The sequence below is a fragment of the Microtus pennsylvanicus genome, chromosome 5 (assembly GCF_037038515.1).
Source record: "Microtus pennsylvanicus isolate mMicPen1 chromosome 5, mMicPen1.hap1, whole genome shotgun sequence".
Classification (NCBI taxonomy): Eukaryota; Metazoa; Chordata; class Mammalia; order Rodentia; family Cricetidae; genus Microtus; species Microtus pennsylvanicus.
The window spans coordinates 48846556-48856964 of NC_134583.1; the positions used below are offsets into that span (position 1 = coordinate 48846556).

The 10409-nt window shown below is 49.2% G+C and overlaps 2 protein-coding genes across 6 annotated transcripts in view; one reads left to right on the forward strand and one right to left on the reverse strand.

Annotated features, from left to right (window-relative positions):
- Ppfibp2 (PPFIB scaffold protein 2) overlaps positions 1 to 1079 on the forward strand; it is a 177364-nt gene extending 176285 nt beyond the window's left edge. Inside the window, 1 exon segment of the mRNA XM_075971819.1 lies at positions 1 to 1079. Coding sequence (XP_075827934.1) covers positions 1 to 37 — 37 coding nt within the window. The 3' untranslated portion in view covers positions 38 to 1079.
- Cyb5r2 (cytochrome b5 reductase 2) lies at positions 1028 to 8178 on the reverse strand. Of its 5 annotated transcripts, none has more exons than XM_075971823.1 (9): positions 7739 to 7869; positions 7028 to 7172; positions 6771 to 6843; positions 6024 to 6130; positions 5270 to 5399; positions 4668 to 4751; positions 3584 to 3669; positions 2257 to 2356; positions 1028 to 1441 (listed from the first exon to the last, which is right to left on the reverse strand). In XM_075971823.1, exons 2-9 carry the CDS (start codon positions 7103 to 7105, stop codon positions 1269 to 1271), a joined length of 831 nt encoding a protein of 276 aa, XP_075827938.1. In that variant the 5' UTR covers positions 7106 to 7172; positions 7739 to 7869; the 3' UTR covers positions 1028 to 1268. The 5 variants fall into 5 exon arrangements, with proteins under 5 accessions (XP_075827938.1, XP_075827939.1, XP_075827936.1 ...); XM_075971821.1 differs by lacking the exon at positions 7739 to 7869 and adding an exon at positions 7895 to 8178 and having other exon boundaries at positions 1102 to 1441; positions 6744 to 6843; XM_075971820.1 differs by having other exon boundaries at positions 1102 to 1441; positions 6744 to 6843.
- Between the last annotated feature and the right edge of the window lie 2231 nt (positions 8179 to 10409).

Consider the following 10409-nt stretch of genomic DNA (forward strand, 5'->3'; position numbering starts at 1 on the left):
TCGCCTGGCTGTCCCTGACACTGATGACTGTGGATGACATTCTTCATGATTGAGAGCCCAGAGAGGCATGTGTGGGACCTGAATGTTTACCTCAATGGGGAGTTGGCACAGAGCCATCTACAGAACTCAGATGGGGCTCTTTGGGGTCCCTCGGAAGTAGGTGCTGGCAGGAGCAAAAGCAGAGGGATGAGATGCCCAGAGGCGTCCCTGTGTTCTTCAGTGCCGTCCATGATCACTTTCGCTACAGATTTTCTACCTTTTATACTTTTATATACAAATTGCAGACATTCTTGTAGACAGGGAAGTGTTGTGTTAAATGCAGAACAAAGGCAGTGAGCTCTTAGTTCATAAAAGCCTCTGCTTGGAAAAAAGCTGTGTAAACTGTTGTGATTGTTCTGCAGTGGCTGGTGAAGTTCTGGGGGGCCGGGGATCCTTTGGGGCTGCTTCATAGAAGTATGTATTTTCACTTCTGGGAGCCTGGCCCTGAGAACCAGCACTCCATTCTCGATCTTCAAGCAACTTCACCCACCTGCATCTGCTGAAGTAGCAGACAGTAGTGTGGTATTACTGCTTTGACCAGCAGGTGGCGATAGCGGTCCCTGGATCATGGGATTTGAGGCACAGCTGCTAGAAATGGTAAATTTAGGAACTTCTGTCTAACCATGCCTCCCTTGGCCCAGTGCCAAGGTGGAGCCTGTCACCTAGAGGTTGCTAAACTACAAATATTTCCCCATGTCTCCGTCTGCTGTACAAAATGCAGGGAGTGAGGACAGGATCCGTAGAGTCCATGTACTGTGATTGCCCTTCTGTACAGGTTATGTCTCAAAGTGACCCACATGGGAAGGAAGAACACACAAAGCCTTTTCCCTCTGTGAGTCTGGCCTTCAAAGCTGAGAAATGTGAAGAATGTTCGTAAGTGGGAGTTAGTTGATCGAACCCGTTTGGATCTTGCTGTAATTCCACCCAGGCAAGTTCTGGCTGCCCAGTGTGTTCCCTACATAACCACACATTGTGAGCTAAGTGCAGGGCAGTCCAGTTTTTTACATGAAACTGGGAGAAAGAGGCATCATGCCCAGCCTCCAAGCCTGGAAGCCCCCCAAAACACCCAAATTCTCTGAACTCTTCTTAGGTCTACACCCAAGAGACCAGCACCGTGCCCAAGGGTACATGGAGAGCCACTTTGCAGATACTGTAGGTGAACAGTGAACAGGGTGAAGTCAAACTCATTCTGAAACAGGAGAGGAACCCGCCAAGGATTATAAGAGGTGTTAATAGGTAAAAATCATGTCCTTGGTATAGCCGAGCTGTTCCAGGCTAGGGTGAGCCATATCCTGGATCATACGTGGTGGACCACACACCAGGATGAGTGTGGTCTCCCCAGGGGGAGGGAGGTGCTCCTTGATCATGTCAGCAGTGACAAACCCCGAGCTGTACTTCCAGCCTGGAATAAAACAGAGCAAGGAAGAAGTGTGATTCTGCGTTAGCCCCTGATGCTGGAGACCAGGCTGCCCTACAAAAGCTCAGAAGTCTGCGTTGCTCGTTCCCATGTAGACCCAAGGGACAGAAAGGGGGGTTTCAGTCGTTTGCAGCATTTACTCCAATCCCAGGCTCAAGCCTTGGTCTCAGACTCGGGATGATGTCTCTTTGCTCTAAGCACTGAGAAGAGTGAGGAGGTCACACTGGTGTGGTGGAGTGTTTGTGGAATTGGGCAGCACCCTCTGCTGGACAGCATGATATATGCCAAGACTGGTGGAAATCGGGGAGACATGCAATGTGCCCTGCACAATGTAAGGTACATAGTGGTTCCTAGGCGCTAGCAGGAGCTGGCTGAGGCTCAGCTTATGAACACTGCTGTCCACAAGAGGTTGGTCGTAAGAGGCAGAGTAGCCATGAGCAGTATGAGAGGGTAAGGGGCCAGTGCGTTTTAGGTACAATGTGCTGAGTGTGGAGGGCAGATGTGGCCCAGTCTATCCTCAGCGCAGTGTGGGGAGAGCACAGGTGTGCAGCACCTGTCCTTGACCCCCTTTACAAACCGCTGCTCCCATCTCCTCCCGTCAATGCACAGGTGTGCAGCACCTGTCCTTGACCCCCCTTTACAAACAGCTGCTCCCATCTCCTCCCATCAATGGCTTCGCTTGTTTGCCCCGTACAGACCAAGAGCCCCAAGGCAAAACAAGCAAACAGAACCTGGAGCTAGTCTACAGGTGTGTCAAAGGGTGGAGCTCGCTCTGAATAAGAGAGTAATAAGGGCCATACCATCGGGAGGCCTGTCCAGGGTATACCACAGGTTGAACTGGTCAGGATGAGTCATGGCGGTTTCTTCCAGCTCCTTTCTCAGCAAGATATCCTCTTCTGTCTAGAAAAGAAACAACATCACCAACATCACAAAGGTCCCTTGGGAATAGCCCGTATGCCCACCTCGATTGAACATGTAGGTCTATGCATTCATGCCTGAATTGCCACTGTCCTAGCTTGAGAGCTTTCCAGACTCCCTGTTCCTCCTGCACACTGTACCCTCTCTATCAGTATAAGGAGCTGGTGGGAATCAAGCACTCGGGAGGCAGAGGCAGGCAGATCTCTGTGAGTTCGAGGTCAGTCGGGTCTGGTCTATAACAGCTAGTTCCAGGACAGGCTTCAAAGTAAGAGTAACCCTTTCTTGAAAAACCAAAAAAAAAAAAAAAGAAACAACAGCAAAAATAGCTGGTGGAGCTGATGCGCGGGGTGGGAGACCAACAACATGGTGTCCTCTGGCTTGAAGGACTGGCAGCACAGACCACTGTCTGCATGCAAAAGTCCCCACTCACTTCCCTGCATCCAGGGTCAGACCTGGCAGGCCCAATGGACACAAGCTTAGTGCAGATTGGACTTCTTTAAGGAGTCAGGGGAGGGCGGTGCTGATGGTGTCCAGAAGAGGAGGTGGTCTACATTTGCATCTGAGGAAATGGGGACAAGAAGGGAGACAAGGCTCCAAGAGGATACCCAGGCCTGGGTCGTCCAACCTTCCACAGCTCTTGTCCCAGTAATGCTACTTCTGGTGTTGTTTCAGAAAAGCAAAGTTGTCAGGTCAGGCCCAGTTGTTCATAATTATTTATTGTTTATGTCAAAATCTAGAAAAACCTGAATGAAAATGTTTCTTTGATTCTGGTGTGAATATTTAAAGTCAGCAAGAGGAAGATGCCTATGTGATACTACTAAGTGAAAAAGTATATATAGTGTATAAAAATGTGTATAAATAAGGGTATATAATATATCAATACACAGTACATATGGGGGAATGGCAATATAAATGTATATTCTTCTGAATTTCTAAGAGTTTCCATCAGAAACATCCATTATTTAATACTCAGAGAAACAGAACTGGGAATTAAGGAGAAAGCTCACAGCCTGGGATGGCTCTGTAGGGAAAGAGGAAGAGTTAAGAAACAAACAGAACAGGCCTGACCTCAGCTTCTTCAGCTGCCAGCAGACTTGCTGAGCCCACTAAGCCTCCCACAACCCAGGGCACCCCAGCGGTGCCTTCTCAGACAGTTGGAGGGGAACACCCATGCTGCTGTGGCCAGCTCGGGGTTGGCTGCAGGCTGACCTGGTTGGCAAAGAGGAGGGACATCTTGGTCCCATCACTGCTGTTCTTGGTGATGTGGCGAAGGAGCTGCAGCATGGGTGTGACGCCTGGAAAACAGCGGGCAGGCCAGCTTGCTCCCGTCCCCAGTGCCCCAGCTTGCTCCCGTCCCCAGTGCCCCAGCTTGCTCCCGTCCCCAGTGCCCCAGCTTGCTCCCGTCCCCAGTGCCCCAGCTTGCTCCCGTCCCCAGTGCCCCAGCTTGCTCCCGTCCCCAGTGCCCCAGCTTGCTCCCGTCCCCAGTGCCCCAGCTTGCTCCCGTCCCCAGTGCCCCAGCTTGCTCCCGTCCCCAGTGCCCCAGCTTGCTCCCATCCCCAGTGCCCCAGTTTCTGGCCTTTAGTGGATTAACAATTTCATTGATCCTGATTCTATCATTTTCCGTTCTGTTCCCCAAAACATAAAGTGGGGAAGAACCTTCATTTTGGCATTCCTTTCTAATGCAGCAGCAGGTCAGAGGACCACTTTCCTTTCTGAGACAGGATTTCGCATATTCCAGACTGGCCTCAACTCCCCAGGTAGCCAAGTCTGTCCTTGAACTTCTGATCATCTCAAGCACTGGAATTACAGGCATGCCTGTTTTTATGTTGCTGGGGAACCCAGGGCCTCATGTGTCCTGAGCAAATATTCTACCAACCGGGCCATATCCTCAGCCCTTCTTTCCTATGGCAAGAGGGTAAGAACTTTCTGTGAGCTAGTTCATGTCCTCACTTGCGTAATAAAACTAATGGCCAGTAAATGTGAGAGTATTAAAACTGCCAGTGATATGTCTCCCTGAGGGTTCATTCTCAAGGGATTTCGAGAGTCAGGCTGGAACTGAACATTCCCCTATTTAGGAACCATGGAGCAAAGCTTGCCCAGCCTAGCCTCAGAAGAGAGGCTCCCATGGCTTCCAGGGAGCCACTATGCTGGTTGTAGAGGAATAGGGTCAGATTCAGTATTGGACCCCACATTCCCACTACCACAGCCAGGGAAGAATCGCTTGCACCAGATCTCATAGGGTCAAATGATTCCCAAGTTAGAATGGTCCTAGAGGAATCCAGAAACCTCTTACCTGTGCCCCCAGCAATCATCCCCAGGTGATGAACCTGTTTTCCTTCAGGTTCACTCTTTTTGTCTGTTTTGACTGTAAGGTAACCTAGAAATACAGAGAATGTTTCTGACTTCTGCAGGCCTTGGCTGGCGGCCTACAAAAGATTTCTGACTCTTAGGAGGCAAGGTTGTAGCATTCCAAGTCCAAATCAGACATGGTAGCTTCACTGGCTGCCAGTGTATAGAGTGGAAACCGAGGCTAGGCATCCCATGGGACAGCTGGGCCTTTTCTTAGGCAAGCTGAAATTAATCTGGAGCCTTGAAGAGCGAGTGAGTAAATGGAGAATCAGTGTGGTCTCCCTCTACCCTCAGCAGGCATCTTTCATGTATGTGTGCCAGAGACAGTAATGAGGACATTCTAGATGAAGCGTACAAGCCTGTGCAGTAAATATGAGCAGTGAGAGAAGTCATTATAAATACAGTCATGTGGATCAATGTGTGTGAAGACTTGAAGAATGCGCCCATGTGCCCCAGAGCTGAGGAAGACCACAGCAAGGCCACTGCAGGAATCTCCCAGCTATGAGAATTGCCCAACTGTGAGACCCCGCTGAACAGCACCTGTACCTGGCTTGTGGTAGAACAGGCGCCCTGTTGGCCCTCGAATAAGGATGGTGTCCCCAATTTTCATGTTCTCTAAGTACTGAGTCATCTTTCCCCCTTCAGGATGCTTGGGGTGTACATTTTTGAAGTAGATCTGAAAAGCAAGCACAGATCTTTACACCTCCAAGCCTTGGGCGACAGTCGCACACAGCTGGAAGTCATTAAAAGTCATTCGAGTAAACACTGCCACACTCACTGTGAACAGTCGTTTCGGTTTCATGTCTGTTTCCACAATAAAATACCCCAACAAGACAACTCAGGGGGAAAGGGGTTTATTTTAGCTTCCAACTCCAGGTTAAAGTCCATTGCTGTCTCTGCAGGAACGTGAAGCAGCTCACCACATCACATCCAGTAGAGAGAAATGAATGTTTGCATACCTCTATATTTACACAGTTCGGGGTCCTCTGCCTAGGGAATGATGTCACCCACGGTGGGCTGGGTCTTTCTAAGTCAATTAATATAATGACAATCCACCACAGACCAACCTGATATAGACAGTCCCTCATTGAGGCTCTTCCCGGGTGATTTCTAGATTGTGTCAAGGTGATAATTAAACCAACCTTACAGCAATCCTTTGAGACCCTACAGGGTTAAGTGTAGCGTTGCTGATAAATGAGACTATTGGAAAGCACTGTCCAGGCCGTAAGTCCCCTCTCCACTCTACCACATTAAAGATACCTGGGGCTCCAGATAGCTTGGTAAGGTGGGTATTATTTACCTTTATAATGAAGTCCACAAAGCCTTGATCATCGTCACTAGAAACAGGAGTGTAAGCCCTAATTACCAATTCATTGTTAATTTGGGCCAAGAGATGGACATAGTTACCTACAAAAATATATATATCAAATGTTAATAGTCAAATAGAACTCTGAAATGGCCCAAAGATTCATGTTGATAACATCTGCCCTGCTATGCTCACACTGTAACCTTTGGAGTGTTACAGTGTGAGCATAGCAGGGCTAGAGCTGGTTTCTTTATGTGGGGCTCGGGCTCCCTCAGAAAATCGCCCATTTAGGGCCTTTGCATGCCTAGTGACTCCCCACACATTTTGGGCGTTAATGGAATGTCTGCTCTTCTCATCCGTGTGAACTTTCACACCCACCAGCCACGCCACTCTCACTATACCTGAAGCAGACTGACGGGCCTGGGAAGTACAAGATGGAACGAGCGAGAAGAGGATTGAGGTACTGGCCTTGAACTGCATGGGCAGGAGCCTTTGATGACATCTTAGACCTTCTTCTAGACTTACTTATTTTCAGTGCTCCTCAAAATATTACTTTTATAACAGGCAGACTGGAACAATGGAGATACTGTCCTCAAGTCCATCTGCCTGTCTCTCTCCATCCACGTGGTCCAGGATTTTATCAGTGTGTCCTACATATCCCACGAGAATGGGAACCTATTGCTAATAGGAACGGAACATCCCAAAGACCCAGACCTGGAAAGGTCACCAAGCGCTGCTCACCTACAGGGAGCCCCAAGACATGGTCTGGTGAGGGCAATCCAAAGCGGAACCTTCGAGTGTTGTGGGTGATTTGCTAGTGGAATAAAAACAGCAGGTTATGTTGGCTTCTTAGGAGTTTTGCTGCATGGCCCAGATCCTGAGAAAGATACTCAATTTGGCCCTGAGGTGACTGTTCACCCCAACTTCCCAGCTAGCATTCTCATACCCCCTGTCCTCCTCTTTCATGTAACCAGGGGAAGGTTTGGGTGACCCAGTACCTCCTTTTCAATCAAGGGCAGGGGGTACTTGGCTTCAGGGTCCTGTAAGGTGATGCGCTCTTTCTTCTCTAAGCTCATTTTCTTCAGGGCAATGAGAATCACAGTGCTCCCGATGACTCCAAGAACCAAGAGCAAGGAAGTAGTCCTAAAAGACACAGTGTAAGCACAGACCTCAGGTCTCACCCATCCTGGGCTAGGCAACACCAAGCATGGCTGCTCTTATGTCTCAAAGGACTAGCAGAGGGAAAGGTGTTATAACACAGAAGGCTGCCTGTGAGGACCAGAGGGCAGAGAGGTTTGTTACAGGTTCTGGCCCTCTGGACAAGGCCTGACACCTGCCCAAGAGTGTTGATCTCTTCAGGCCCTCCCTGCCCACCTGCCTCCGTCCTCACTTCAGCCAAAGATGCTGGGGAAGAGTGACAGCATTAGTTATAACAGGCTGCCCAAGAGAGAACTGTGCTGGCCTTGCCAGGTGGTTGTGGGTTGTGGCTACCAGCAAGACTGGAGACGGGACTTACCTCTCCTGGGAGTTCCCACTCACTTCTGATCGGCTGATGTAGTGGAGCAATGAGTGGATTAGAAACTCACCAGCACTTTCCAGGGCAGGCAAAGGAAGTAAAGACCCATCTACCAGAGGTGTAGCCAACCTCCCTACAACAGCCCTCAACTCCGCCCCGTTCCCTAACCAGGCCACTTTGTTCACAGCCCGACCTGTTCCAGAGTAGTCCGCTGCTGCCCAGTCCTCTGGTCCAGAGACCCAGGGTCCCTACCAGCTGGTAAACCGCCGCGAGTCAGGCCCAGACATCGCCTGCCCCTGTCCCCAGCCTTGGATTCCTTCCTGCCCCGCCTCTCTCTGACGGAACCCACCGTGAGCGAGAGATGCCCAACTTATCCTCGAGCTGGGCAGTGCCTCTTGGCGGTTCGGGGGGCGAACACAGGGCAGCGGCCAGGGTCCCGCTGACTCCTGCCTGAATAGAGACACATTCAGGCTTCTGTGTCCCGTGACTCTGGCATCAGTCCAGCCCTGAGCCTCCGCAGTTGGCCCTGTGGGAATGGGGCCCGTAATCTCCTTGAGTTCCTGTTCTCAACAGGGATCCCTCTGCTTCTTAAGTCTCCTTGCGCATCCCAGTAGCCTTGGGGAAAATTCAGCCTCCCCAGCTTGTTAACACCAAGGCAGGATGGAGAGAGGCGTGGCTGTGAACTCGTTTACAGTATAGACTGAAGACAAGGGAATTACAGTCTGGAGGAAAGCACTTGAGTGACTGCATGTCTAAGTCGCCTTGGCTGCTGAGCTGCTACCCTGAGCCTCCCAGAATCCCAGTGTCTGCAGGGTGGGGCTTACTGCAGAGTGTGGTGGCCTCACTAGCGGAGACAGGACAAGACTAAGACTCTATAGCAGACAGCATGAGAAGTCCAGAATATGAGGGTTCTCCACAATGCACCTCACGCCTTGATTTCCTTTTCCCCTCTTGCCACTGCAAGCAACTTGCTGCAGTAGGTATTCACAATTCTCGAAGAACTCCTTACAGAAGTCCTCACACACACCAAGCAATGGTATCCTGTATCCTCAGCCCTTTCTTTTCTTTGCTGTCCTTTGGTTAGGTGGTTGGTTGGTTGGTTTTTAAGTTAAGAGGCAGAGCCTAGGTTGACCTTAACCTAACTCTGGAGCCCAGACAGGTTTTGAACATTTGATTCTGCCCCAACCTCCTGAATAGCTGGGATTTCAGGCAGGTACCATCATCCCTGACTTTATATTTTAAACGCTGAAGCTGTCAAAAAATCACATTATCTGACAATGATCTGAGGGCCCAGGAAGGTGTCGCTTTGTGTGCCTACTGCAGCGGAGTTGCTTACAGTGGAGGACAGTGTGGTGTGAGCTGATTTCTCTCACATTCCTGCTCTATCCTCCAACACCCAACACCAACAAATGCATCCTCGCTGGAGAAAACTGAGGTGATGAAGATAATCCAGTGTGCCTGAGATCCTCATTACAGGGGAAATTTGAACACAGGAACGGGCATAGAGAGGGTAGATCATTTAAAGAGAAAAGCTAGGGAGAGCAGCAAAAGCTCTCTGTTCCCAACAGGCCTCCAAAAGACCGCTCCTGGCCCATTTTTTGATTTTGGATATTCAGCCCCTTTGCCAAGACAGTCTGTGGTCCTCCATTATTGTGGCCCTCACTGACAGGGATCTGTTTCTTGACCCTCTCAGTGTGAAATGAGAGTTTATGTTTGCCACTGGCAAGAGCAGAAAAGGAAATCAAGGTTCTGAGGTGCATTGCGGAGAACCCTCATAGTCTGGACTTCTCATGCTGTCTGCTATAGACTCTTGTGTCTCCAGCTAGTGAGGCCACCACACGCTGCAGTCAGCCCCACCCTGCAGACACTTGGATTCTGGGTAGCAGCTTAGGATACATGGCGACTTCGACTTGCGGCCACTCAAGTGTTCTCTCAGCTGTAATTCCCTTGTCTTCAGTCAGTACTGTAAACGAGTTCACAGCCACGCCTCTCTCCATTCTGCCATGGTGTTAACACACTGGGGAGGCTGGATTTTCCCCAAGGCTAGATTTTCACAAGATGCAACTCTTGGCTGAATATTTGATTCCACACGAAGTAGCTCAAGCATCTTAAACATCTTTCAGAGTTAATCAAGTTTTTATAGTTCTTAATGCTGAGACTCAGCTTTTCATAAAAACAAAGGACAAAAGACAGATGTACGTTTAGGGCCTGTCAGAAATTGTTTTAAATTCTGTCCCAATCCTAAACAGAAATTCATCTATGTTATGAAACTCAAGTTGGTAGCTTAAACAGCAATTATATTGATTGATTGATTGATTTGTTGGTTTTTCAAGGCTGGGTTTCTCTGTTTAGCCTTGACTGTCGTGGAACTCACTCTGTAGACCAGGCTGGTCTCACACTCAGAGATCTGCCTGCCTCTGCTTCCTGAGCACTGGGATTAAAGGTGTGTGCCATCCCTACCCTCAAACAGCAATTTTAAAAAACAAATCTAGCAACACAATCCAGCCCAAAAGAGGTACTGATTTGATTCTTATGTGCTAAAGAATGATGGCAGAAAAATAGCAGTTCTTTGGGGTTTTTTTTTTTTTATAATTGAAACATTGTGTTTCTATAACAGCATGAAATGTTGTTCAGTGAAGGATATTAAAAATAATTTGATTTTCTTCCCTGTATCTCAGACTGTGATTAAGAATCCTTTGGCAGGGAGACTCACCTAGGCTGTCTGGGGAGCCTAAGATGGTGGGTCTGTATATGAGGTTCAGAGAAGACAGTGAAAGGCCAGCAGTGGGAAGATAGCAGCAGTGTGGAGTGATGAACCTTGAAGAAGGAAACAGGGGCCACAGGCCAAGATGTCTATCTAGTCA

What these genes read in the sequence shown, in the direction of transcription:
- Cyb5r2 (XM_075971821.1), bottom strand. Translation starts at nt 7,105, where the DNA reads ATGAGCTTAGAGAAGAAAGAGCGCATCACCTTACAGGACCCTGAAGCC. An exon ending in TGCCCTTGATTGAAAAGGAG is followed by an intron (nt 6,844 to 7,027) that starts GTACTGGGTCAC and finishes TTATTCCACTAG; the next exon opens with CAAATCACCCACAACACTCG. An exon ending in GCGCTTGGTGACCTTTCCAG is followed by an intron (nt 6,131 to 6,743) that starts GTCTGGGTCTTT and finishes ATATTTTTGTAG; the next exon opens with GTAACTATGTCCATCTCTTG.